Below are 23,050 nucleotides of genomic sequence, written 5' to 3'. Positions count from 1 at the left end.
CCAGATCAAGTTAATAAACACAAGGTGAAAATAAAAATGCTAATTTAATAAATCTCTTCTTCACAACTGAATTATAATATGGCTTTTGAACCCACTCCATTTTTCTTACCTGCTACTTCATCACTGTGGGTAGAAAGAAGTTTCCAGATGAGGTAAGGGCCACCAAGGATAACAGCAAAGAACAAGAATATTGGCCAAGATTTTGCTGAGTTAGCTGCTTGGTCCTCGGCACCAAGGCAAGCCACAGTTCCTTCACTTTCTGCCCAGAGGTCCTCATTCTCAGAGCCTCTTCTCAAACCTATCATCCACTGTAACCGTCTGTAAAGATATCTTATAGTCCTAACTAACGCAAAAGCTGAAAACACTTTTGTAAAGTGTATTTTTAAACGGGAAAAGTGATTTGCTACATCCAATACGGCCCTGAAACTGTTATACACAGCTGAAAACGTAGCATCCATCATCATACTGACAGAGGCAAAAGCATGCACAATGCTTTCAATGGACTGAAAGGCACCTCTGCTGCTTTCTTCGGCTTGCTGAACAAATCTACTGGGTGGAAGATCATCCACACGGAGGCGGTTATAGCCCAACCCACCATATCCATAACTGTAAGGGCTATAGCTTCCGTAAAATGAATTCCCATAGGCACCATATGCAGAAGAAAATGAACTGTAAGCAGGTCTGAAAGTGTTCACATTGCTGCTTCCAGTCTGCTGTGATGGCCTTGGAAGAATAGGTGGGGGCACTCTGGTAAGTGTTGGTTGTCCAGGTCTTGTCAATAAAGAAGGACCCAAATCAGCAGATCTAAAACCAAAAAAGAGTCAAGAGAGTTAACTTAAACATACAATAGTCAGTTCAAAGTAACTATAAAACACCTCCTTACACCTAGTGTAATGGCAGACTATACTGAAGATGCCTGAGAGTGCAGCAGTACCCTTAATCCACGATCCTGTTTTCTGTGGTTCCTACTACCCACAGAGGGCAGTCAGTACAGTACAGTACAGTATGCTTTTCCTAGGGGAGAAAGATTACATTCACCTTTTATTTCAACATATTGCTATACCACTCATTTTATTATAGTTGCTGATCTCTGACTGTACCTCATTTAGAAATTAAACTTTATGATAGATATGTATGTAGGAAAAATTCAGTATATATCAATATATAGAGTTTAGTACTATCCAAAATTTCAGGCATCCCCTGTGGATGAGGGGGAACTACTGTTAAGATATAGTCTCACGGGGCTGGCGCTGTGGCTCAGTAGGTTAATACTCTGCCTGTGGCATGGGCATCCTATTACGGGCACCAGTTCTAGTCCCAGCTGCTCCTCTTCTGATCCAGCTCACTGCTATGACCTGGGAAAGCAGTAGAAGATGGCACAGATGCTTGGGCCCCTGTACCTGTGTGGGAGACACGGAAGAAGCTCCTGTCTCCTGCCTCTGGATCAGCTCAGTTCTGGGTGTTGCGGCCATTTGGGGAGTGAAACTGTGGATGGAAGACCTTTCTCTCTGTATCTCCCTTTACTGTCTGTAACTCTATCACTCAAATAAATAAATAGTCTTAAAAAATATATATAGTCTCTAATATTCAGATGCTTATGACTTCATTGTAAAGATAAAATGAGCACGATAAAATAGCTGATGAATTCTACTATTTTCTTGTTTCCTTATACTGGTATTATCTTAAAATCTGTGGTTTCTTTTTTAGAACACTTGCTCGGTTTCTCAAGGTTACAATTAGACACTTGCTCATTGTTACATTTAAATGGCACTATCTTCACTATTATAGTTTTCTAATAGATTTTCATACCCAATAAAACAAGGCCACCAACATCGTTATTCACCTTCAAAACTACCTTGCCTACATGACCCTTCATACCACCATGTAAATTTTATGGCATTTCAAGTTCTTTTTCCCTCCTCCCAGCAAAAAACCTACTGAGATTGCTGAAATCATACTGAATCTATATTTGGATTTAAATCAATATTTTTACAATATTAAAGGTTTCGCTGGTGCCACGGCTCACTTGGCTAATCCTCCGCCTGTGGCGCCAGCACCCCGGGCTCTAGTTCCGGTTGGGGCGCCGGATTCTGTCCCGGTTGCCCCTCTTCCAGGCCAGCTCTCTGCTGTGGCCCGGGAGGGCAGTGGAGGATGGCCCAAGTGCTTGGGCCCTGCACCCACATGGGAGACCAGGAGAAGCACCTGGCTCCTGCCATCGGATCAGCGCAGTGCGCCGGCCGCAGCGGCCATTGGAGGGTGAATCAACGGAAAAAGAAAGACCTTTCTCTCTGTCTCTCTCGCTGTCTAACTCTGCCTGACAAAAAAAAACAAAGTTTCAACCCACAAATACAATATATATATATATTTTTTGACAGGCAGAGTTAGACAGCGAGAGAGCGAGAGCGAGAGCAAAGGTCTTCCTTCTGTTGGTTCACCCCCCAAATGGCTGCCACGGCCGGAGTGCTGTGCCAATCCGAAGCCAGGAGCTTCCTCCTGGTCTCTCATGCGGGTGCAGGGCCCAAGGACCTGGGCCATCTTCCACTGCCTTCCTGGGCCACAGCAGAGAGCTGGACTGGAAGAGGAGCAACTGGGACAGAATCCGGTGTCCCAACCGGGACTAGAACCTGGGGTGCCAGCGCCGCAGGTGGAGGATTAGCCAAGTGAGCCGTGGCGCTGGCCAATATTTGTTACATTTATTTAGGACTTTTAAAGATATTTGACAATTAGAAAAATTATTTTACTGTACCCTAAATGTTTTATAGTTTAGTCTACACAGTATTTTTTTAGGCTTTTTCTCATATATTTGTTTGTTCTTAGATGCTACTATAAATAGTTTCCTTTTAGGGGCCGGTGTTGTGGCAAAGTGGGTAAAGCCACTGCCTGTGACAATAGCATCCCATATGGTGCTGGTTCAAGTCTTGCTACTCCACTTCCAATCCAGATCAGTGCTAATGTGCCTAGGACAGCAGTGGAAGACAGTCCAAGTGCTTGGGCCCCTGCACTCACATGGGAGACCAGAGGATGTTCCTGGCTCATGGCTTTGGCCTGATCCATCCCTGGCAGTTGTGGCCATTTGGGGAGTGAACCAGCAGATGGAAGACCTTTCTTTTTCTCTGTATAACTCTGCCTTTCAGAAAAATAAACAAATGAAAAAGAAAATAGTATTCTCCCTAAATCACGTTGTTTATGTGAAATAACTGAGTTTTCTTTTTTTTAATATATGATCCTTGTATACAGCAACCTTGATTTGGATTCTCAATTTTTTTTTAATATTGATTTATTTATTTGAAAGTCAGAGTTACACAGAGATAGGAGAGGAAGAGAGAGAGAGAGAGAGAGAGAGAGAGAAAGAGAGGGAGGGAGGGAGGGAGGGGGAGGGGGAGGGGGAGAGGGAGAGGGAGAGGGAGAGGGAGAGGGAGGTCTTCCATTCGATGGTTCACTCTCCAATTGGCTGCAACAGCCGGAGCTGTGATGATCCGAAGCCAGGAGCCAGGAGCTTCTTCTGGGTCTCCCACAGGGGGCAGGGGCCCAAGGACTTGGGCCATCTTCTACTGCTTTCCCAAGCCATAGCAGAGAGCTAGATCGGAAGTAGAGCAGCCAGGTCTTGAACCAGTGCCCATACGGGATGCCAGTGCTTCAGGCCAAGGCATTAATCCGCTGTACCACAGCGCTGGCCCCATCCTTTTGAATTTTAAATATTAAGGACTCTGCATTGTAAATAAATGATGATAGGTTTATTCATCCTTATCATATTACACCTTGAATCCAAGTGAGGATATCAAGCATCCTTGCCTTTTCAAATGAAACTTGACTAGAAATATGTTAGCAGGCATCCTCATCTCACTCCTGACTTAAGGGGAAAGTTTTCAACACGTCACCATGAATTATTATGTTTGCTGTAAATTTACTAGTTCCTTTCTTAATACTATTTTCTAAGTTTTTTTTTTAAACCATGAATGAATGCTAAACTTTATCAAATGATTTCTCAGTGTGAAAATGATTGCATGATGTTTCTTCTCCATTCTCTTAATATGGTAAATTACATTAATTCTCAAACGTTAAAGCTACTTTGCAATCAAGTATACCATGAAAATGTTGCAGTATGTAGTCTGACAGTATTTTGCTGATTATTTGTATTTATGTTATATTCATGAGAATGCCCTGTGATTTTTAAATTGTAACTTATATCAGATTTGGGTATCAGTTATAGTGGCCTTTTTTTTTTTTTTGACAGGCAGAGTGGACAGTGAGAGAGACAGAGAGAAAGGTCTTCCTTTTGCCGTTGGTTCACCCTCCAATGGTCACCACGGCCAGCACACCGCACTGATCCGATGGCAGGAGCCAGGTGCTTCTCCTGGTCTCCCATGGGGTGCAGGGCCCAAGCACTTGAGCCATCCTCCACTGCACTCCCTGGCCACAACAGAAAGCTGGACAGGGAGAGGGGCAACCGGGGCAGAATCTGGCGCCCCGACCGGGACTAGAACCTGGTGTGCCGGCACTGCAAGACGAAGGATTAGCCTAGTGAGCCGCGGCGCCGGCCTATAGTGGCCTTTTAAAGAGTTGGGAGTATTGTTTTTTTCAATATTCTAGAAAGTTGTATAATTATTATTATTTATTTATTTTTTTTTTGGTCAGGCAGAATTAGAGAGAGACAGAGAGAAAGGTCTTCCTTTTTCTGCTGCTTCACCCCCCCAAATGGCTGCTATGGCCGGTGCGTTGTGCCGATCCGAAGCCAGGAGCCAGGTGCTTCCTCCTGGTCTCCCATGCGGGTGCAGGGCCCAAGCACTTGGGCCATCCTCCACTGCCCTCCCGGGCCACAGCAGAGAGCTGGACTGGAAGAGGAGCAACCGGGACAAGAACCCGGAGTGCTGGTGCCGCAGGTGGAGAATTAGCCTAGTGAGCTGCGGCGCTGGCCCTGTATAATTACTTCTTAAACATATGTGAAAATCTATCAGTGAAGTTATATAGGCCTAGAATTGTCTTAGTGAGGAAGATTTTAGTTATGAATTCAGGTTCTTTTCGTATCATGCCATTTCAGCTGTGGTCTGTGCAACAGTGTTAGTTTGTAAACCATTTGTATGAGCCCATAATGAGAAAAGTACAGAAAATGAGATTTAAGTAGTTATTAATTAACTTTACACTGTTATATTTTTACTATATTTTATAAAAGTGTTGATCACCAATACAAATAGTTTGAAAACCACTGCTTCAATAGTTATAGGACTATTTTTTCTATTTGTAAGTTATATCTTGTTTCAACCCCTAAAATCTCTTTTTTTGCTCTGTTTTTTCATCCTTTTATCTATTTGTGCTTCAGTTTAGATATTTTCTTGCCAATTACCCTCTAGGTTTCTTTTGCTACTCAAAAGGCCAATCCACAACAAAGAACATGCATCACAATTTATCAACAAGTCCTTTCTTCACAAGGTTCTGCTATAAGTAAATGTTAGGGTGGGTATTATGGCACAGCAGGTTAAACTGCCCCTTGGGATGCCCACATCCCACTTCGGTTTGTTGAGAGTCCTGATTCCTTTGCTTCCAGTCCAGCTTCCCTCTAAGGTACTTGGGAAGGCAGCAGATGATGGTCCAAGTATTCGGGGTCTCTGTCACCCACATGTGAGACCTAGATGGAGTTCCTGGCTTCTGTCTTTGACCTGGCATAGTCCTAGCTGTTTCAGTCATTTGGCAAGTAAACCAGCAGACGGAAGATTTTTCACTGTCCCCTTTGCCTTTCAAATAAAAAAGTATAACAAAATTTGAACAGTAACTCTATGATCTGGACTCATTATGCATATTTTTTTCCACTTGTGATTTACCTACCCAGTTTCCACTTATGTTATCTAATGTGCAGGTGTCTGCCTATTTGATTTTGCACGTCCGTTGCACATATCTGAAGAACTGCAGCAATAATTTATGGCTCTGGATGACATTCTGTTCCTCCCAATGTGTTTCATTCTGGAGACTGTTTTCTGAATGCTCCTCTACTTTGCATCAGGAAGGAGCTAGCAGTGGTACTATTCATCCATGATCTCTTTAATCTAACTTTAGAAACTGATGATTCGAAGCTGGGCCTCTGTTTTCCTAAGGGCCTGTCTACTTCTTTAATGCCTTCACACTTAGATTTATCCTTTCAGGCCCTAACACACGTATGACAGGTAATTTATTAGCATTTCAGAACTCCAACCATGTTCTAAGAGGCTATCAAAAGCGAATTCAGGGGTCGGCACTGTGGCACAGTGGGTTAAAGTCCTGGTCTACAGTGCTGGGATCCCATATGGGTAGCAGTTTGAATCCTGGCTGCTCCACTTTCAATCCAGCTCCCTGCTAATGTGCCTGGGAAAGCAGTGAAAGATGGCCCAAGTGCTTGGGCTCCTGCATGCACATGGGAGACCTGGAGCTCCTGGCTTCGGATAGGTTCAGCTCTGGCCATTGCAGTCACCTGGGGAATGCATCAGCAGATGTAAGACCTTTCTACTGCTCTCTGTAACTCTTTCAAATAAATAATTTTTTTTTTTTAAAGTGAATTCAACTAGCTCTTCTCTAAATTGGTTCTTCAGGTATGAGAAGAATATTTTCTGGGAAGAGAGTCTTCAAATGCCATGCTCATCTTTGTGGATTTCTGTTTTCTACTAGATCTGAACTCCATAAATCTTCATCTTCACGCAAATTTATATTTTTTTGAGCAATCCTGTGAGGTTGCCTACCTAGCCCATGCAGTTAGCCTGACTGTTGGCAGGTGGTGGGACCCCCAGACACATTTCTCCCCACCTCTGCCTTCTGCCATTCAGGTAAACTGCTCCTGGATGTGGCCAAGATCAGAAGTGGAACAGCTGGGACATGCACTGGCACCCATATGGGATGCCGGTATCGCAAGCAGCAGCTTTATCTGCTAAACCACAATGCTGGCCCTCAGTGGAATTTTTTTCTAAATTCCTATTCTGCCATTATCAGAAGTCTTTGTTCATATTTTTACTGTACATTGTCTTACATTTATTTACAAATCTGCCTCTTCTCTTACAAGGTGAGCTCCTCAAAGGCATAGGAATTTTCCTTGTTTCTCCATTACCTATCATAGGGTTTATCATTTATGATAAGCTTTGATATAAAACACTCGAGTTTCTAATTAGTAGTTAATGCACATATATCACATAGACTATTATTGCCAATCAATTTTTTCTTATATAGGTTAATGTTTCATAAATTATAACGAAAACATCACTTTAAAAAAGTAAGGAGATTAAAGATTCAATAAGAAAAACAGGGCTTTCTCCTTACTCTTCTATTTAAAAAAAAATGTATTTCATTCACTTGAGAAAAGAGAAAGAGTGAATATCTTCCAACTGCTGGTTCATTCCTAAAATGCCTACAACAGCCAGGGCTGGGTGAGGCTAAAACCACGAGCCAAGAATTTCATCTGGGTTCCCCACATGAGTGGCAGGATCCCAAGTACCAGAGCCATCATCTGCTGGCTTCCCAGATGCAGGAAACTGGATCAGAAGCTGAATAGCTGGGACCTGAACCAGCACTCCAGTATGAGATTTAAGTATTCCCAAGTGGGACTTAACATGGCTCCACAACACGACTCTTTTCTGTTTTTTGTTGTTCTAAACAGAATTTATTTAATTATTTAATTTATTGGAAAGGCAGTATGTGTATGTGTGTGTCAGAGAGAGTGAGTGAGTGAGCTTTCATCTGCTGGTTCATTCCCCCAAATGCCTGCAATGGCCAGGGCTGGGCCAGGTTGAAGCCAGGAGCCAAGAACTCTGTCCAGATCTCCCATGTCAATGGTAGGGGTCCATGTACTTCAGCCGTCACCTGCTGAGCACACATTATCAGGAAGTTTAATCAGAAGTGGAGTTGGGACTTGATCCCAGATACCCCAATATGGGATGTGAATGTCCCAAGAGACAGTTTAACTGGCTCCACCCAGCCCTACCAGTCTTCTCTGGTTTTAATATTATTTGTTTATAATATACCTAAGTGCATCCAGAGTCCATAGTACATTTTTAAAAATTTATTTTCTGAAGGATTATGAGTTTTCTTTTTAAAGATTTTATTTATGGATTCGAAAGTCAGAGTTACACAGAGAGAAAAGAGGCAGAAGGAGAGAAAGAGAGAAAGAGAGAGAGTGTGTCCTCCATCCACTGGTTCACTTCCCAGTTGGCCCCAATGGCTGGAGTTGTGCTGATCCAAAGTCAGGAGCCAGGAGCTTCCTCTGGGTCTCCCATGTGGGTGCAGGGGTCCAAGGACTTGGGCCATCCTCCACTGCCTCCCCAGGCCATAGCAGAGAGCTGGATTGGAAGCGGAGCAGCCGGGACTCGAACTGGCACCCATACGGGATGCCAGCATTGCAGGCAGCAGCTTTACCCACTACCTCACAACACTGGCCTCCATAGTACATTTTTGCTTTCTGTCACAATCAGTGTAATAAGAACTAAATAGGTCTACAACAAGACAAAATATGTATTCTCAATGTGAAATGTACAAAGGGACTTCCCCACTCAACTTTTTATTCTGAAAAATTTCAAACAGAAAAGAACCTGAAAGAAAAGTACAGCATGGGGCCAGCACTGGGGCACAGCAGGTAAAACCAGCGCCTGCAGTGTCGGCATCCCATATGGGTGCTGGTTCAAGTCCGGTTGCTCCACCTCCAATCCAGCTCCCTATTGATGTGCCCAGGAAAGTAACGGAAGATGGTCCAAGTCCATGGGCCCCTGCACCCTCATGGGAGGCCTGAAAGCTCCTGGCTCCTGGCTTTGGATCAGCTCAGCTGGAATGAACCGGTGGATGGAAAAATCTCTTGCTGCCTTTGCCTCTCTCTAACTGTGCCTTTCAAATAAATAAATTTGAAAGAAGTCAGAAAGTATCAGTATAGTAAAACATCAGAAGGAGAGGAGAGGAGAGGAGAGGAGAGGAGAGGAGAGGAGAGGAGAGGAGAGGGGAGGGAAGGAGAGGGGAGGGGAGGGGAGGGGAGGGGAGGGGAAGGGAGGAAAGTACAGCATGTAGGTATTTAGCCTGGTGGATAAGATGCCAGCATCTCACATCAGAGTGTCTTATTTCAATTACCACTCTGGATTCTGACGCCAGGTTCCCATCAGTGCAGACCCTGGGAGGCAACAGTGATATTTCAGAAAGTAAATGATGGGGCTGACACTGTTGCTTAGCGGGCAGTGTCAGCATCCCATATGGGCGCTGGTTCAAGTCTTGGCTGTTCCACTTCTGATCCAGCTCACTGCTATATGCAGTGGAAGATGGCCCAAGTCCTTGGGTCCCTGCACCTGTGTGGGGGACCTGGAGGAAGCTCCTGGCTTTGGATAGGCCTAGCTCTGACCGTTGCAACCATTTGGGGAGTTAACAAGCAGACAGAAGACCTCTCTCTCTCTCTGCCTTTCAAATAATGAATAAATATTTTAAAAAATTAAAATAAAAAAAGAAAAGATAGTAAATGAATTTCTGCCACCCAGGTGGGATACTTGGATTGTTTCTCAGCTTTTGGCTCCAGTCCCAGATGTTGTGGGCATTTGGAAAATGAACCAATGGATAAAACTCTGTGTGTGTCTGTGTCTACCTCTCAAATAATAATTTCAAAAATTTGAAGGTATAATAATATACATATAGCTTCTGCCTAAACAACTGCTATGATTCTACCAAGTTTGTTTTCTCTTTCTTATTCTTTAGTCTTACACAAATTCTTGAAGTATTTGAAATTAACTTCTAAACTTGATACATTACCCCTAAATACCTCAGCATTCATTTCCTAATAAGATATTTCATACAAACCATAATACCATTATGTCATCTTTAAAAATTAACAGTCCTGTATCACCTATGTAAATAATTTAATTGATATTCAAATCTTATTCTTCCAAACATCATTTAAACAGTTTTATTGGATAAAAGGAAATGCTGTAATCATTAGCAGTTACTCCGCATTTCTTGCCCCAACCCGAATCTTTGGCAACCACCAATCTACCTTCTGTCTCTATAAGCTTGTCTATTCTGGACATTTCATATATAGTAGATTCTTGTTATTTATGTTGGTTATATCCTATAACTTTCAACTCTGATTTAGTAAGTACTGAATCCCTGCTCCTGGGAGAAATAGAAATTTAGGTTTCTTTAAGTCTTAGGTCACAACACTTTCATCAACCAATCAGTTATTTTGTTTTCTGTTTGTTTGTGTATTGTTAACTCATTAACAGATACATCTCATGCCTGAATGAAACTTATCTAACCCATGCGTTTTCTCCAAAAGGCCTTCTTGTATTTACGAACACCATCCTACATTTGGGGGTCCCTTTACACACCAAAAAACATAACCCAAAACGTGAAAAACTGAATGTTAAACAGACCGTGAAAAGGGCAATATGCTTATAGCATGAGAGGTGAAAAAAGAAGTCTGAGTGTTGCTTTGTTCAAACTTAGCTCAAATCTTTTTTTTCTTTAGAAAAATTTTATTTAATAAATATAAATTTTGAAAATACACCTTTTGGATTATAGTAGTTTCCCCTCCATAACCACCCGCCCATCCGCAAACCATCCCATCTCCTACTCTCTCTCCCATCCCATTCTTCATTAAGATTCATTTTTAATTATCTTTATATACAGAAGATCAATTTAATATATACTAAGTAAAGATTTCAACAGTTTGCACCACACATACGCACAAAGTATAAAGTACTGTTTGAAGACTATTTTTACCATTAATTCTCATAATTCAGCTCAAATCTTTTCCCACCCTATACATGTCCAAGAATGACTGTGAAAATGCTGGAAGTACTGATTTGGGGGCTTACAAATAAAGTTCAGCAAGTAGGCCAATGAGCAAATGGAATTTGCAAATCATTAAGATCCATGGTAAATGGACTCAAATATAATATATGGCACTTTGTGACTAGTTTCTTTCATTTAGCATAGTGTCTCCAAAGCTGATTCATATTACTGCATATATTAGAACAGGTTGAGTATGCCTTATCAGAAATACTCGGAACCATGTTTCAGTTTTTGATATATTTGCATATCTACAATGAGTTATCTTGAGTAGGGGACTCAAGTCTAAATACAAAATTAATTTGTTTCATATATACTTTATAACCTGATGGTAATTTTAAGAAATTATTTGAGAGTCAGAGAGATATATATAGAGAGCGCCTATCTACCAGCCCACTCCCCAGATGCCCAGAACAGCTGCAGAACCGAAGTTGTGATCAGGGAACTCAATCCAGGTCTCCTATGTGGGTAGCAGGAATCCAACTACTTCAGCTACTACTGCCACCTCCCATGGCCTGCATTAGCAAAAACTGCAATCAGAAGCCAGAGCCATGGATCAAACCAAGTACTCTGTTGTGCGACATGAATGGTTTTTTTTTTTTTTTTTTTTTTGACAGGCAGAGTGGACAGTGAGAGAGAGACAGACAGAGAGAAAGGTCTTCCCTTACAGTTGGTTCACCCTCCAATGGCCGCTGCAACTGGCACGCTGCGGCCGGCACACCGCGCTGATCTGAAGCCAGGAGCCAGGTACTTATCCTGGTCTCCCATGGGGTGCAGGGCCCAAGCACTTGAGCCATCCTCCACTGCACTCCCGGGCCATAGCAGAGAGCTGGCCTGGAAGAGGGGCAACCAGGACAGAACCTGTGGTGCAAGCGCCGCAGGCGGAGGATTAGCCTATTGAGCCGCGGTGCCGTCCCATGAATGTCTTTTTCTTTTTTCTTTTTTTTTTTTTTTTTTTGACAGGCAGAGTGGACAGTGAGAGAGAGAGACCGAGAGAAAGGTCTTCCTTTTGCCGTTGGTTCACCCTCCAATGGCCGCCGCGGTAGCGCGCTACGGCCGGCGCACCGCGCTGATCCGATGGCAGGAGCCAGGTGCTTCTCCTGGTCTCCCATGGGGTGCAGGGCCCAAGGACTTGGGCCATCCTCCACTGCACTCCCTGGCCACAGCAGAGAGCTGGCCTGGAAGAGGGGCAACCGGGACAGGATCGGTGCCCCGACTGGGACTAGAACTCGGTGTGCCGGCGCCGCAAGGCGGAGGATTAGCCTGTTGAGCCGCGGCGCCGGCCCCATGAATGTCTTAAACAGCATTTTAATTGCTAAGCCAATCACCTCTCCCAGTGGCAATTTTATACAATATTTTTAGTGTGCCTCTGTTCTGTACTTGTCACATGAAGTCAGATGGTGTCATGTCAGTGCTCAAAAAATTAGTGATTTTGTAGCCCTTTCAGATTTTAGATTAAGGATATTCATTTTTTACTTCATTTTTTTACTGCCAAATTATATTTGTCCACGTATCTGCTGATGAACACTTAAGCTGTTTTCACTTTTTGGCTGTTATGAATTATGCTGACATTAACATTTATGTTTATGCTTTGTGTGAGAGGCTGACACTGTGGCACAGCTGGCTTAGTTGCTGCTTGGGATGTCCACATTGTATTTCGGAGGACCTGGGTTCAAGTTCCCCCTCCGTGTCTGATCTCCAGTTGTTTGCTAAGGCACTCAAATAGCAGATGATGGCTCAAGTGCTTGGGTCTCTGCCACCTACATAGAAGGCACAGATGGAGTTCTTGGCTCCAGGTTGTGGTCTGGCCCAGCCTTGGCTGTTGTGGGCATGTGGAGAGTGAACCAGCAGATGGAAGCATGTGTTCTCACTTGTGCGCAGGCTCTCTGCCTTACAAATGAAATAAAAATAAATTTAAAGATTTATGTGTACGTGTTTTCCTCTATCTTGGATTTATACACAGAAGCAAATTGCTGGGTCACCTGACTACTCTGTGCAGCCTTCTGAAGACCTGCCAGCTTGTTTTCTAAAGCAACTGCACTGCTGCACATTCCCATAAGCAGTGTGTGAGGATTCCAACTTCTTCACATCCTTGCCAATCTGTATTATCTTTATTATGGCTATCTTAGTAGAAGTGAAGTGGTTATCTCACTGTAATTTCAATTTACATTTTCCTGAGAGCTACTAATGCTGAGTGCCTTTTCATGAGCTTATTGACCATTTTTATATCTTATTTGGAGAAATATCTACTGAGATAGTTTGCTTATTTCAAAATCAGCTTTTTTATTATTGAGTTATAAACATCAAAATGTCTTTTATTGTTTTTAAAAAGTTTTATTGGGGCTGGCACTGTGGCATAGCAGGTAAAGCCGCCGCCTGCAGTGCCTACATCCCATATGGGTGCTGGTTCAAGTCCCAGATGCTCTACTTCCAATCCAGCTCTCTGCTGTGGCCTGGGAAAGCAGTGGAAGATGGTCCAAGTGCTTGGGCCCCTGCACCCATGTGGGAGACCAGGAAGAAGCTCCTGGCTTTAGATTGGTGCAGCTCCAGTCATTGCGGCCACCTGGGGAGTGAACCAGAGGATGGAAGACCTCCCTCTCTCTGCCTCTCTTTCTCTCTCTGTAACTCTTTCAAATAAAAAAATAAATCTTAAAAAACAAAATGTCTGGTAGTCCATTTTCAACATGGAATGGAAAATTACTATTAGCTGACTTCATATGTACTAAAACTCACTAGGCAAACAAGATGTTATGGAACAGACAACTCACAAGAGGAAATCAAAGTACAAAGAAGGAAGGAGGAACATAACTTTGTAACTTAGGCAACGGTCCAGGAAGATGGTGTACTCCACAGTACTCAGCCAATGAGGAACCAGGCAGGGACCTGTGTGCTAGGATATAAATTGCTTGCTGAAATTGCTCTGGGTGTGCCTGCTCATCAGACACTCTTATCTTGCAAGACTAACAAAGTCTCACTTTCAGTGCACTTGCTGAGTTCAAGTCCATCTCGAGTGGACAGGTGAGGATGTTTCCTACACAAATCAATAATTAACTTTTTTAAAAAGATTATTTACTTGAAAGGCAGTTACAGAGAGGCAGAGGTAGGGGTAGAGGCAGAGAGAGAGGTCTTCATCTGCTGGTTCACTCCCCGAATGGCAGCAACGGCTGGAGCTGGGCCAATAATGAAGCCAGGAGCCTGGAACTTCTTTGGGGTCTCCCACATGTGTGCAGGGGCCCAAAGACTTCGGTCATTTTCCACTGCTTTCCCAGGCACATTGGTAGGGAGCTGGATCGGAAGTGGAACAGCCAGAACTTGAACTGCTGCCCACATGGGATGCCAGCGCTGCAGGTCTAGGCTTTTACTGGCTGTGCCACAGTGCTGGCCCCAGAACTCAGTATTTCAAAATGGAACAAAAGGTGGGCATTTGGTGCAGTGGTTAAGATGCTACTTGGGACACCACATCCCACATTAGAATTCAGGTCTTGGGTCTGCTTTCAGTTGCAGCTTGTGCACACCATAGGGAGGCAGCAGATGACAGCTCACAGGAGACTCAGACTGAGTTCTGGGATCCTGGCTTTGGTTTGGCCCAATCCTGGCTGTTGTGGGCATCTGGGGAGTGAACCAGTAGATGGAAGTTCTCTATTCCTTTCAAATAAATAAAATCTAAGTTTTAAAAAATAAGAAGGAACAAAAATTAAAAAGAATTCAGCAGGGGGCTGGCATTGTGGCATAGCAGGTAAGGCTGCTGCCTTTGGTGCCAGCATCCCATATGGGCGCTGGTTTGAGTCCCGGCTGCTCCACTTCTGATCCAGCTCCCCACTATGGCCTGGGAAAGCAGAAGATGTCCCAAGTCCTTGGGTCCCTGCACCCACGTGGGAGACCCAGAAGAAGCTCCTGACTGGCCCAGCTCTGGCCATTGTGGCCACTGAGGAGTGAACCAGTGGACAGAGATCTCTCTCTCTCTCAACTCTGCTTTTCAAATAGATACATAAATCTTCAAAAAAAAAAAAAAAAGAATTCAGCAGATTGCCACATAGTGTAGTATATTCAAGCTTTGATGAAGCAGTTTTGCTCAAAAGGAGAAGCAATAATAGGGAAAACAGAGTAACAGACAATCTAGATTTAACACAAGGCACACATAATTATGGAACAGAAATGAAATATAAATGCCAAATAGTGAGGATGCTGAAGCTATTGGTCTTCTCATTCATGGGTCTGGAATCAAGCAGTGACAGCTGGGACTCAGGCTGCTAGGAACCAATAAGTGCTCCACATAAGTGGAGCTAGTCCACTACTTGAGACAGGGAGTTAGGACATACCACTTCGGCTCCTAAAATGAGATTATAAACTTTACTGACCCAAATTTAAGATCTTTACAAAGTTTAAGCCCCAGGGCTGGCATTGTGCCATAGCAGGTAAAGCCGCCGCCTGTCTGCGGTGTCTGCATCCAATATGGGTGCCAGTTCAAGTCCTGGCTCTTCCACTTCCCATCCAGCTCTCTGCTATTGTCTGGGAAAGCAGTAGAAGATAGGCAGGGTCCTTGTGCCCCTGCACCCATGTGGGAGACCCAGAAGAAGCTGGCTTTGGATCAGCCCAGCTCTGGTCGCTGTGGCTATTTGGGGAATGAACCAGCAGATGGAAGACCGCCCCCCTCCCAATCCAACTGCCTTTCAAATAAATCAATCAATCTGATAAGGCCTCAAATCCAGGAAATGAAACATATTTATGGAGTCAGTGACAAGATGCGATATCCTTAACCTAACCTAATTTTTTTAACATTTATTTATTTGAAAGGCAGAGTTACAGAGAGGCAGAGGCAGAGGCAGTCTTCCATCTGCTGCTGGTTCACTCCCCAAATGGCTGCAATGGCTGGAACTGGGCCAATTTGAAGCCAGGAGCCAGGAGTTTCTTGACCAGTTTAATACTGGGTTAGACACACTAAAAGAAAAATATCAGTGAATTAAGAGAGTTCAGAAAAAAACACGCCAAATGAAGCATTAGAATAAAAAAAAAAACTACAGAAAAGAGAGTAAGATTCAGGGTATATGCTTACATAGAGAGATAGGGCAGGTCTGACTATGTACTTTGAACTACAGGATTAAAGAGAAAATAGGCAGAAGTAATATTTGAGGTAATAGTGGCTGAAACCACTGAGGCATTCAAAGTCAGCTTTAAGTAATCCCTCCCAGAATAATACAAAGAAAACCATATTGAGGACCAACAAAGTATAATTTTTTTAAAAGATTTATTTATTCATTTGAAAGTTAGAGTTAGAGAGAGAGAGATTGCCTATATGCTGATTCACTTCCCAGGTTCACTCACCAAATGGCTGCAATGGCTGGGGCTAGGCCAGGCTGCAGCCAAAGCCAGGAGTGTCCTCCAGGTCTTGTACGTGGGTGCCACGTGATGGCGCTTGGGCCATCTTCTGCTCCTTTTCCAGGAGCGTTAGCAGGGAGCTAGATCAGAAATGGAGCAGCTGGGTCTTAAACTGGCTCTCATACGGGATGCAAGCGTTGCAGGCAGAAGCTTTACCTGCTCTGCCACAATGCTGCCTCCTACAAAGTATAATTTGTGATGATCAAGAACAAAGAGGAAATCTTGAAACCATCAGAAGTAAAAAGGATTCTTTTTTAAGCAGCAAAAATAAGACAGAGATGGCTGAAACTGTCAGAAAGCTGACAGGGAGGGGAAAAAGAAGCTGGAAAAATTTAGGTGACAATACTGAAGCAGATCTCAAGATTTATTGTTAACTAAACAATCAATGTCTTCATAGTTTAAAGCACATTAAGTCACCTATTTGTTATTTGTAGCAGAATTATTGCTGATATTCCTCATAGTGTTTAATGGAAGAGATGGGAAAGAAGTATGCAAGGTTGTAAACAATAGTTAAAGGTATAATTGGTGAGAATTATTCTGCATTAAAAATAGACATGAATCTTCAGATTGAACATTATGGGTCCTGGAATGAATACTATGGCTCTGAGCAGGAGATAAAAGTGCGTGTGTGTGTGTGTGTGTGTGTATACTCATACTCAGATAGACATACTAAAGCTACAGAGGATCAAGGTATTAGATAAAATCTTAAAGGCTACAAGGAGAAGACAGCCTACCTATAAAGGAATTAGAATTAGAAAGCTATAAAAGTCTGATACAAAACCAGAAGAGTATAGTACAAAGAAAGAAAATTACAATTTCATCAAGGAACATACATGCAAAGGTCTCAAAATGTTAAAACAGAAACTAGGATACATATAAAAAAATTAAGAATTTATCCCAAGATGCAAGGATGATTCAACACTAAAAAGTAATAAACCACATTTTCATATTACAGGGAAAATATAATTATCTTGACAGATAGAAAAAAGTCATACATAAAAATTAAATACTTATTTATAATAAAAATCTGAGCTAGGTAGAGAGAAGTTTGACAGTATACCTCTCAAAACCAAAAAGCAAATATAATAGACTTCATAAGCATTCTGATGAGAAGTCAGGACCAAAATAAGGATGTTGGCTAACTCTGCTGGCTTATTTGAGGATGATAGAATTGTCTACATAGAATTCAAGAGAATTTCAATCAAGCCATTAGAACAAGAGTTTGATATGCTGTATATAATATTTACGTTTAAAAAATCAATAGCATTCTGATTAATAATAATAATTAGCTGGAAAATGTCAAACTAATAACATGAAAATAACATAAAATAACTAACAGTTAATAACTAACTGGAAACATAAAAAAAGTCTGTTGACATCAGCAACAAAAACAAAGTTAGGAAAGGATTTCATAGAAATAATTATAAAATATTAAGGTTAAATAAAGGAGATCAAAATTCTTACCAATTCCAATAAAAGTCCCAATAAGTCCTTTTATAAAGGCTAAGTGTAACAAAGGCAATTCTGAAGAACAGCAGTGTCCGGAGACTCTTGACACAACATATTTCAAAAGTAATTATAAAGCAGTAATTAAGATAGTGTGGTGCTAGCTTGAGAGTAGACAAATAGGGGCCTGCATTGTGAGGTAGAGGGTAAAGCCCGACCTCTGATGCTACCATCCTATACGGGTGCCAGTTCAAGTCCTGGCTGCTTCATTTCCGATCCAGCTCCCTGCTAATGGCCTGGGAAAAGCAGTGGAGATGGCCCAAGTGTTTGGGATCCTGCCACCCACGCTGGGAGACCTGAAGGAAGCTCCTGGCTTCAGTCTGGCCCAGCCCTAGCTGTTGCGGCCCTGGCTGTTCACTCTGAGGAGTGAACCAATGGATGTTAAGAGCTCGCTCGCTCCCTGTAACTCTGACTTTCAAATACTTACATACTTTTTTTTTTTTTTTTAAAAGACAAGACATACAGAACAAGTTAGAAAGTCTCCAAAGTAGAACCACGTATTTAGGAAAGCTCTATATGGAATATATGGTATTATAAGCTAGGATGGAATAGACTACTCAGTAAATAGTGCTGGAACAATTAGCTATCTACATAGAAAAGAAATTAGTTCTCTAATTCACACTGATTTTTGTACAACAAAGTCAGCTCCAGATTTAAAAACATGAATGTGAAAACCAGAACACTAAGAAGAAAATGGAAAAAATTTCCTGATTTAAGTAGAAGCAACAAAACAAAAAGCACAACATGACAAATTTGGCTATACTAAAATGAAAAACATCTACAATTTCAAAAAAATTGAAAATGTAAGTATAGGAGTAGACAAGCTACAGGTGGAAAGGTATTAGTAAAACATACAAAGGATTAGAAGCAACAATGAAGTACTCTTAGAAATTGGTAACAGTCAAGAAAAGTGATCAGAAAACATGAAGAGAAAAATAGATCTATGCAACAATATATGTACATGTTATAGATGTATATATATATACTGTACATAATTATTAATGTATATTACTATTATACGACTTGGAAAATTATATATATATAATGTATATTATTATTTACTATGCTTTTAAGGTTTAGGTATAAGAATATTTAATACAAACTTCAGAAACAAATATAAGGGGGAAAAAAAGTTTTGGGTACTCGAAGCACCAAATAAGGACAGAAGTTATTACTGGAAAGAATGGAAGGCCTTAACTGTTTTTTCTTTTATTAAAAAAGTGTTACTGTGGCTTGATAGCGTAATTAAAGCTTATAATTTGCTGTGTTTCTATCACTACTAAATTAGGTATTGTACTCAAGCATTTTAGCGTTAAATAAAACAAAAACAAAAACAACTCCCAAGATTTCAGAACATAGCAAACACACATTCCAATATGCTGGGGATCTTTGTGTGCCGGGAACACCTACAATGGGTGACTGGACACTGCAGTCGCACCACCAGAATGAAGACGTCCAGGTCCGCCCAAAACAAAACGCGAAAGGCGCATGGAACTCGTCAACCCGTGTGTTCACCTTTTTAAAGTTCTCACCCCACTTGATACGGACGACAACACAAGCACAGCACTGTCGGCTTTAGGGAAACAACGCAAACTGTGTGGCACCCAGAGGCGGGGGCTCACAGGCCTCAGGCCCAGCAGTCCAGCGTTGCAGCCGCCGAGGTCTGCTCCAAAAGAACGCAACGTGTGCCGGCTTGGGCCCCCGTGGCGTGAAAGCGACCTTCTGGGCTCTCAGCGACCTCTCGAGAGGCTGTGAATAGCTTTCTAAAAAGACTTTGCTCCCTCTCGACGCCGGTGCTGGACGAAAATGCAGAACGCAGCTGTCACAGGCCCAGAGCCCGCAGCCTTCGAGGGGCTCAGCTCTGGACAATCCCAGCGGGCAGGAAGCCGCCCCCTCCCCTCTAGGCGCTCGGACCCCGACAGGCGTCGCTGCTGGGAGCCCGCCGGTCGGGAACAGCGGTCGGACGCGGGTACCCCGGCCCAAGCACCCGACCCCACGCCGGGGGCTGGCTGCAGGCGGAGGGGGCGCCTGCCCCCAACAACGGCCTCAACCGCCGCCGACCGGACCCCCGCGCCGGCCCACCGGACGCGCGGTCTGCGGGAGCCCACACTCACTGGAAAGTGGGGCCAGGTCCCGGCCCCGGCCCGGCCCCTGGAATTCGGCGGGTCTCCCAGGGCTTCGGGGGAGGCGGCGGCTGAGACGCCATCTCCTCCGCTCCGCTCCGGCTCCCGCTCCTCTCCCGGACCCTCCAGGCCCCGGTACACCCGCACCTAGCGCGCCAGACACAATGGGTAGAACACCGATTGCGCCACTCCGCCCACTCCCGCAGTCGGGACCGAAGCTGACGGGGCTTTACTCGCGGGGACAGAAGGCGGGAGGACACCACTACATCAAAGGGGGGGCACCGTTTCTTTCTTTTGCCCTAGGAAGACTTTACGTTCCAAACCTGAGAGCACGGGCCCATCGATATTTCTGGCAGCGGCTAGTAGGCCCTAGACGTCAGAATTCGCCGGCGGCTACCCGGGGCCCAAACCCCAGAAGCCGGGAGTACTGCCCCCTGCACTCCTGCACTGCCGGTCACGGTGGGGGTTAAGCGGTACGTTGGACAGTTTCACAGCTCTCCCTTCCAACAAGCACGGCCAAATTCCCTCGGTCTTGGCGAGCGGAGGCTGGCACTTTCGTTCTAAAGCTTTGGTTTCCTCGGGAACAGAATTGCTAGACGCAGTGGGTGCGTGGTCTTTAGTCTTCCCCACTCCCGCCGAGGGTCGGAAGGGGTTAAATCTCAGGCTCCAGCCTCCTGGGAGAAGGTAAATCGGGGAGGTCCGGGGACTGGGTGCGGGAGTGTGGCTTCCCGAGGGTCGCTGCCCTCCGGCTCTAAGGAGGGGTGAGTGGAAAGGTTCTTGGACCTGGCTGGGGGGGAAAGGGCTCGCATGACCATTTCAGACTCGAGGTGAGACTCTGGGATGAACTTTCCGAGAACGCAGGGTGGGTGCCACAGCTCGGTGTGTCGGTAGCCCGAGGAAGCGGGGAGCTCCTCCTCCCCTGCACTTCCACACCCCCCACCCCCACTCCACGGAACTGACGACAGCCTTCTGTCGCAGGGTAAGTGTTCGGAGATCTCACGATCTGACATTCGGGCTGGTCATTTGGCCGGCTTTTCCCATGCCCTCCCTTCCATCCCTCCTTGTTGGTAGCCGTCCAAGAGGGAAAACCAAGTCCCTCCTCTCCGTTAAACCGGGGGCTGAGCTCCTGGTTGGCTTGCGGAGAAGGGGTTCGGGATCCTGACACGTGGGAGGCGGTTCTGTTGCAACTTGTTCCAGAGTGCTTTCCGTAAAACAGATGAACCAAAAGCCAAAATCCCCACCAGCGACCTTGGAAAAGTTAACAGTGTGGGCTGCTTTCTCAGGAGTTCCTTACAGAGATAATGACCCCAATAGGGAACAACTGGCTTCTGATAACTGGAGTTTGATCATTAAGAAATCTCATCAAGTGGAAACACCAGATTTAAGTTACATATGTTAACGTCCTTGAAGGGTGGCTAGGTGGCTGCTGGGTGAAAATGATGTTGAGAGGTTTGTAAATCTGTAAATCCATAGCTCAGTGTCTGAGAGAGAGAGAGAGAGAGAGAGAGAGAGAGAGAGAGAGAGAGAGTGTTTTTTGAGGTTTGCTGTTGTTTTGAGCTCTTCAGATTACTCAGGACAGGTGGTTTTGTAATTCACAACAGGTTTGGGGACTACTCAGACCCAGGAGATTGTGATCTGTCACTGGTTGACTTTGCATGGTACCTTTATTCCAGCGAATTATTGGAGAAGTAATTGTTTAAACCAAAGGAAAGAGAGAATGTCTTTTGATATAACTTTTTTTAGGTTTCCAAGGAAGTTTTTGCTACAAAGTGTTCTTCTTAAGGACTAGTTGATTTGTTTATTGGAGGAGGATGTATTTGTTTCTCTTTGAGGTAAAGATTGAGAATTAAATGAAATCCTTGACCTTAACTAATGGAAAGGAGGGACCTGTGGGACACCTGGGTTGAGTTCCTGGCTCCCACCTGCAGTCTGTTGGGGTACTGGCAGGCCTCTGCCAGCAACTGGGGAGTGAGCCAGAGCTTGCAAGCTTCCTCTGTGTCTGCCTCTCAAGAAGGGGGTGGGGGTGTTGTTGAGAGCGAAACAGTTGCCTGTGAGGGGAATGCTTTCAGGGATGCACCTTATTTATCTGAGAGGTAGACAGAAACAGAGGTTCCCCATACTCCTGCCATAACCTTGGGTAGGCCAGACCCAACAGGGAGCCAGAAACTCAAATCTGGGGCTCCCATGTGGGTGGCGGGAACCCAATCACCTGAGGCATCACCTGTTGCCTCCTAAGGGTGTGCATTAACAGGAAGCTGGAGTGGGGAGCAGGACTGGGATTCAAACCCAGGTATTCCAATATGGTGTACAAGTGTCCCAAGCCTCTCTCAACGTCTATGCCAAATGCCAGCCCCAGGGATAGGATTCAAATGCTTATATTCAGGGGCCATTGCTGTGGCACAGGGGTTAAGCTTCTGTGCTTAACCTTCTGTAACTCTGGCAGCCCATATGAATCCTGGCTCCTCCATTTCCGATACAGCTCCCTGCTAATGTGCTTGGCAAAGTGGAAGATGACCCAGATGCTTGGTCTGTTGCATCCATGTGGGAGACCTGGATGAAGCGCCTGGCTCAGCCCCAGACTTTGCAACCATTTGCGGAGTGAACCAGTGGATGGGAGATCTATTTCTGACTCTCCCTCTCTGTAACTCTGACTTTTAAATAAATAAATATATCTTTAAAAAAGAAAAGAAAAAAAAAAAACAAAAAAAACCCTGATGTTCAGCCCCCTTACAGGATCCCAGTCCTTACTGGTATCAAACTAACATTAAATGGACTGAGAGAAGGGATTCAGATCATTTGTGTGAATCATATTGACCACACAGTTCATGTTGTCAATTTTTGCAACTTGAATAAACCCACCTGGATTTATTTAGTTTATATTATATACTTTCCTACCTGGGCAACCATAAATAAGTGTTTCCATTCCCAGTCCATGAAAGTTCTCACTGTTAATGTCTAGGTAAGCCTGATTTTTTTCCCCCCTCATCTCCCTGTTAACTCACATATTCATCTGAACTAGAACCCAGCCAGAGATCATCTCTGTGTTTTGTAGTTCTGGCTGTTGATTTTTAGGTGAAAACTACGTAGAACTGTACTCCTGTCTCTTTCCTGATTTTGCATTAGATCTACTCCTCTTAGTAAGCAGTCATAACATTTAAAAACTTAGAAGTTAGTAGTGACTTTTAAGTGTTGGAAAATAGGCTAATGATAAGAATCTTATCCTCACAGTAAGCTGTTGGTAAGCACTTCACCCTTGTACAAGTTTGAAGCAAGCT

General features: G+C 44.0%; 2 protein-coding genes across 9 annotated transcripts in view; one reads left to right on the top strand and one right to left on the bottom strand.

The window, feature by feature from the left end:
* PEX13 (peroxisomal biogenesis factor 13) overlaps positions 1-19,925 on the bottom strand; it is a 32,412-nt gene extending 12,487 nt beyond the window's left edge. Inside the window, exons 1-2 of the mRNA XM_062209497.1 lie at positions 19,767-19,925; positions 110-804 (exon numbers count right to left, since the gene is read on the bottom strand). Coding sequence (XP_062065481.1) covers positions 110-804; positions 19,767-19,858 — 787 coding nt within the window. The 5' untranslated portion in view covers positions 19,859-19,925. The remainder of the gene's footprint in view (positions 1-109; positions 805-19,766) is intronic.
* Positions 19,926-20,149: 224 nt separating this feature from the next.
* PUS10 (pseudouridine synthase 10) overlaps positions 20,150-23,050 on the top strand; it is a 96,646-nt gene continuing 93,745 nt past the window's right edge. For 2 of the 8 annotated variants that reach the window (XM_062209495.1, XM_062209491.1), the window contains exon 1: positions 20,469-20,754. Coding sequence is in view for 1 of the 8 variants with exons in the window: in XM_062209488.1 (XP_062065472.1) it covers positions 21,587-21,607 (21 nt within the window). In the remaining 7 variants the exon portion in view is untranslated. The other 6 variants (XR_009867803.1, XM_062209488.1, XM_062209493.1 and 3 more) reach the window with 5 other exon arrangements.

Source organism: Lepus europaeus, chromosome 13 (assembly GCF_033115175.1).
Source record: "Lepus europaeus isolate LE1 chromosome 13, mLepTim1.pri, whole genome shotgun sequence".
Classification (NCBI taxonomy): domain Eukaryota; kingdom Metazoa; phylum Chordata; class Mammalia; order Lagomorpha; family Leporidae; genus Lepus; species Lepus europaeus.
The sequence above is the reverse complement of the archived record's forward strand: the minus strand, read 5'-3'. Positions and strand labels throughout refer to the sequence as shown.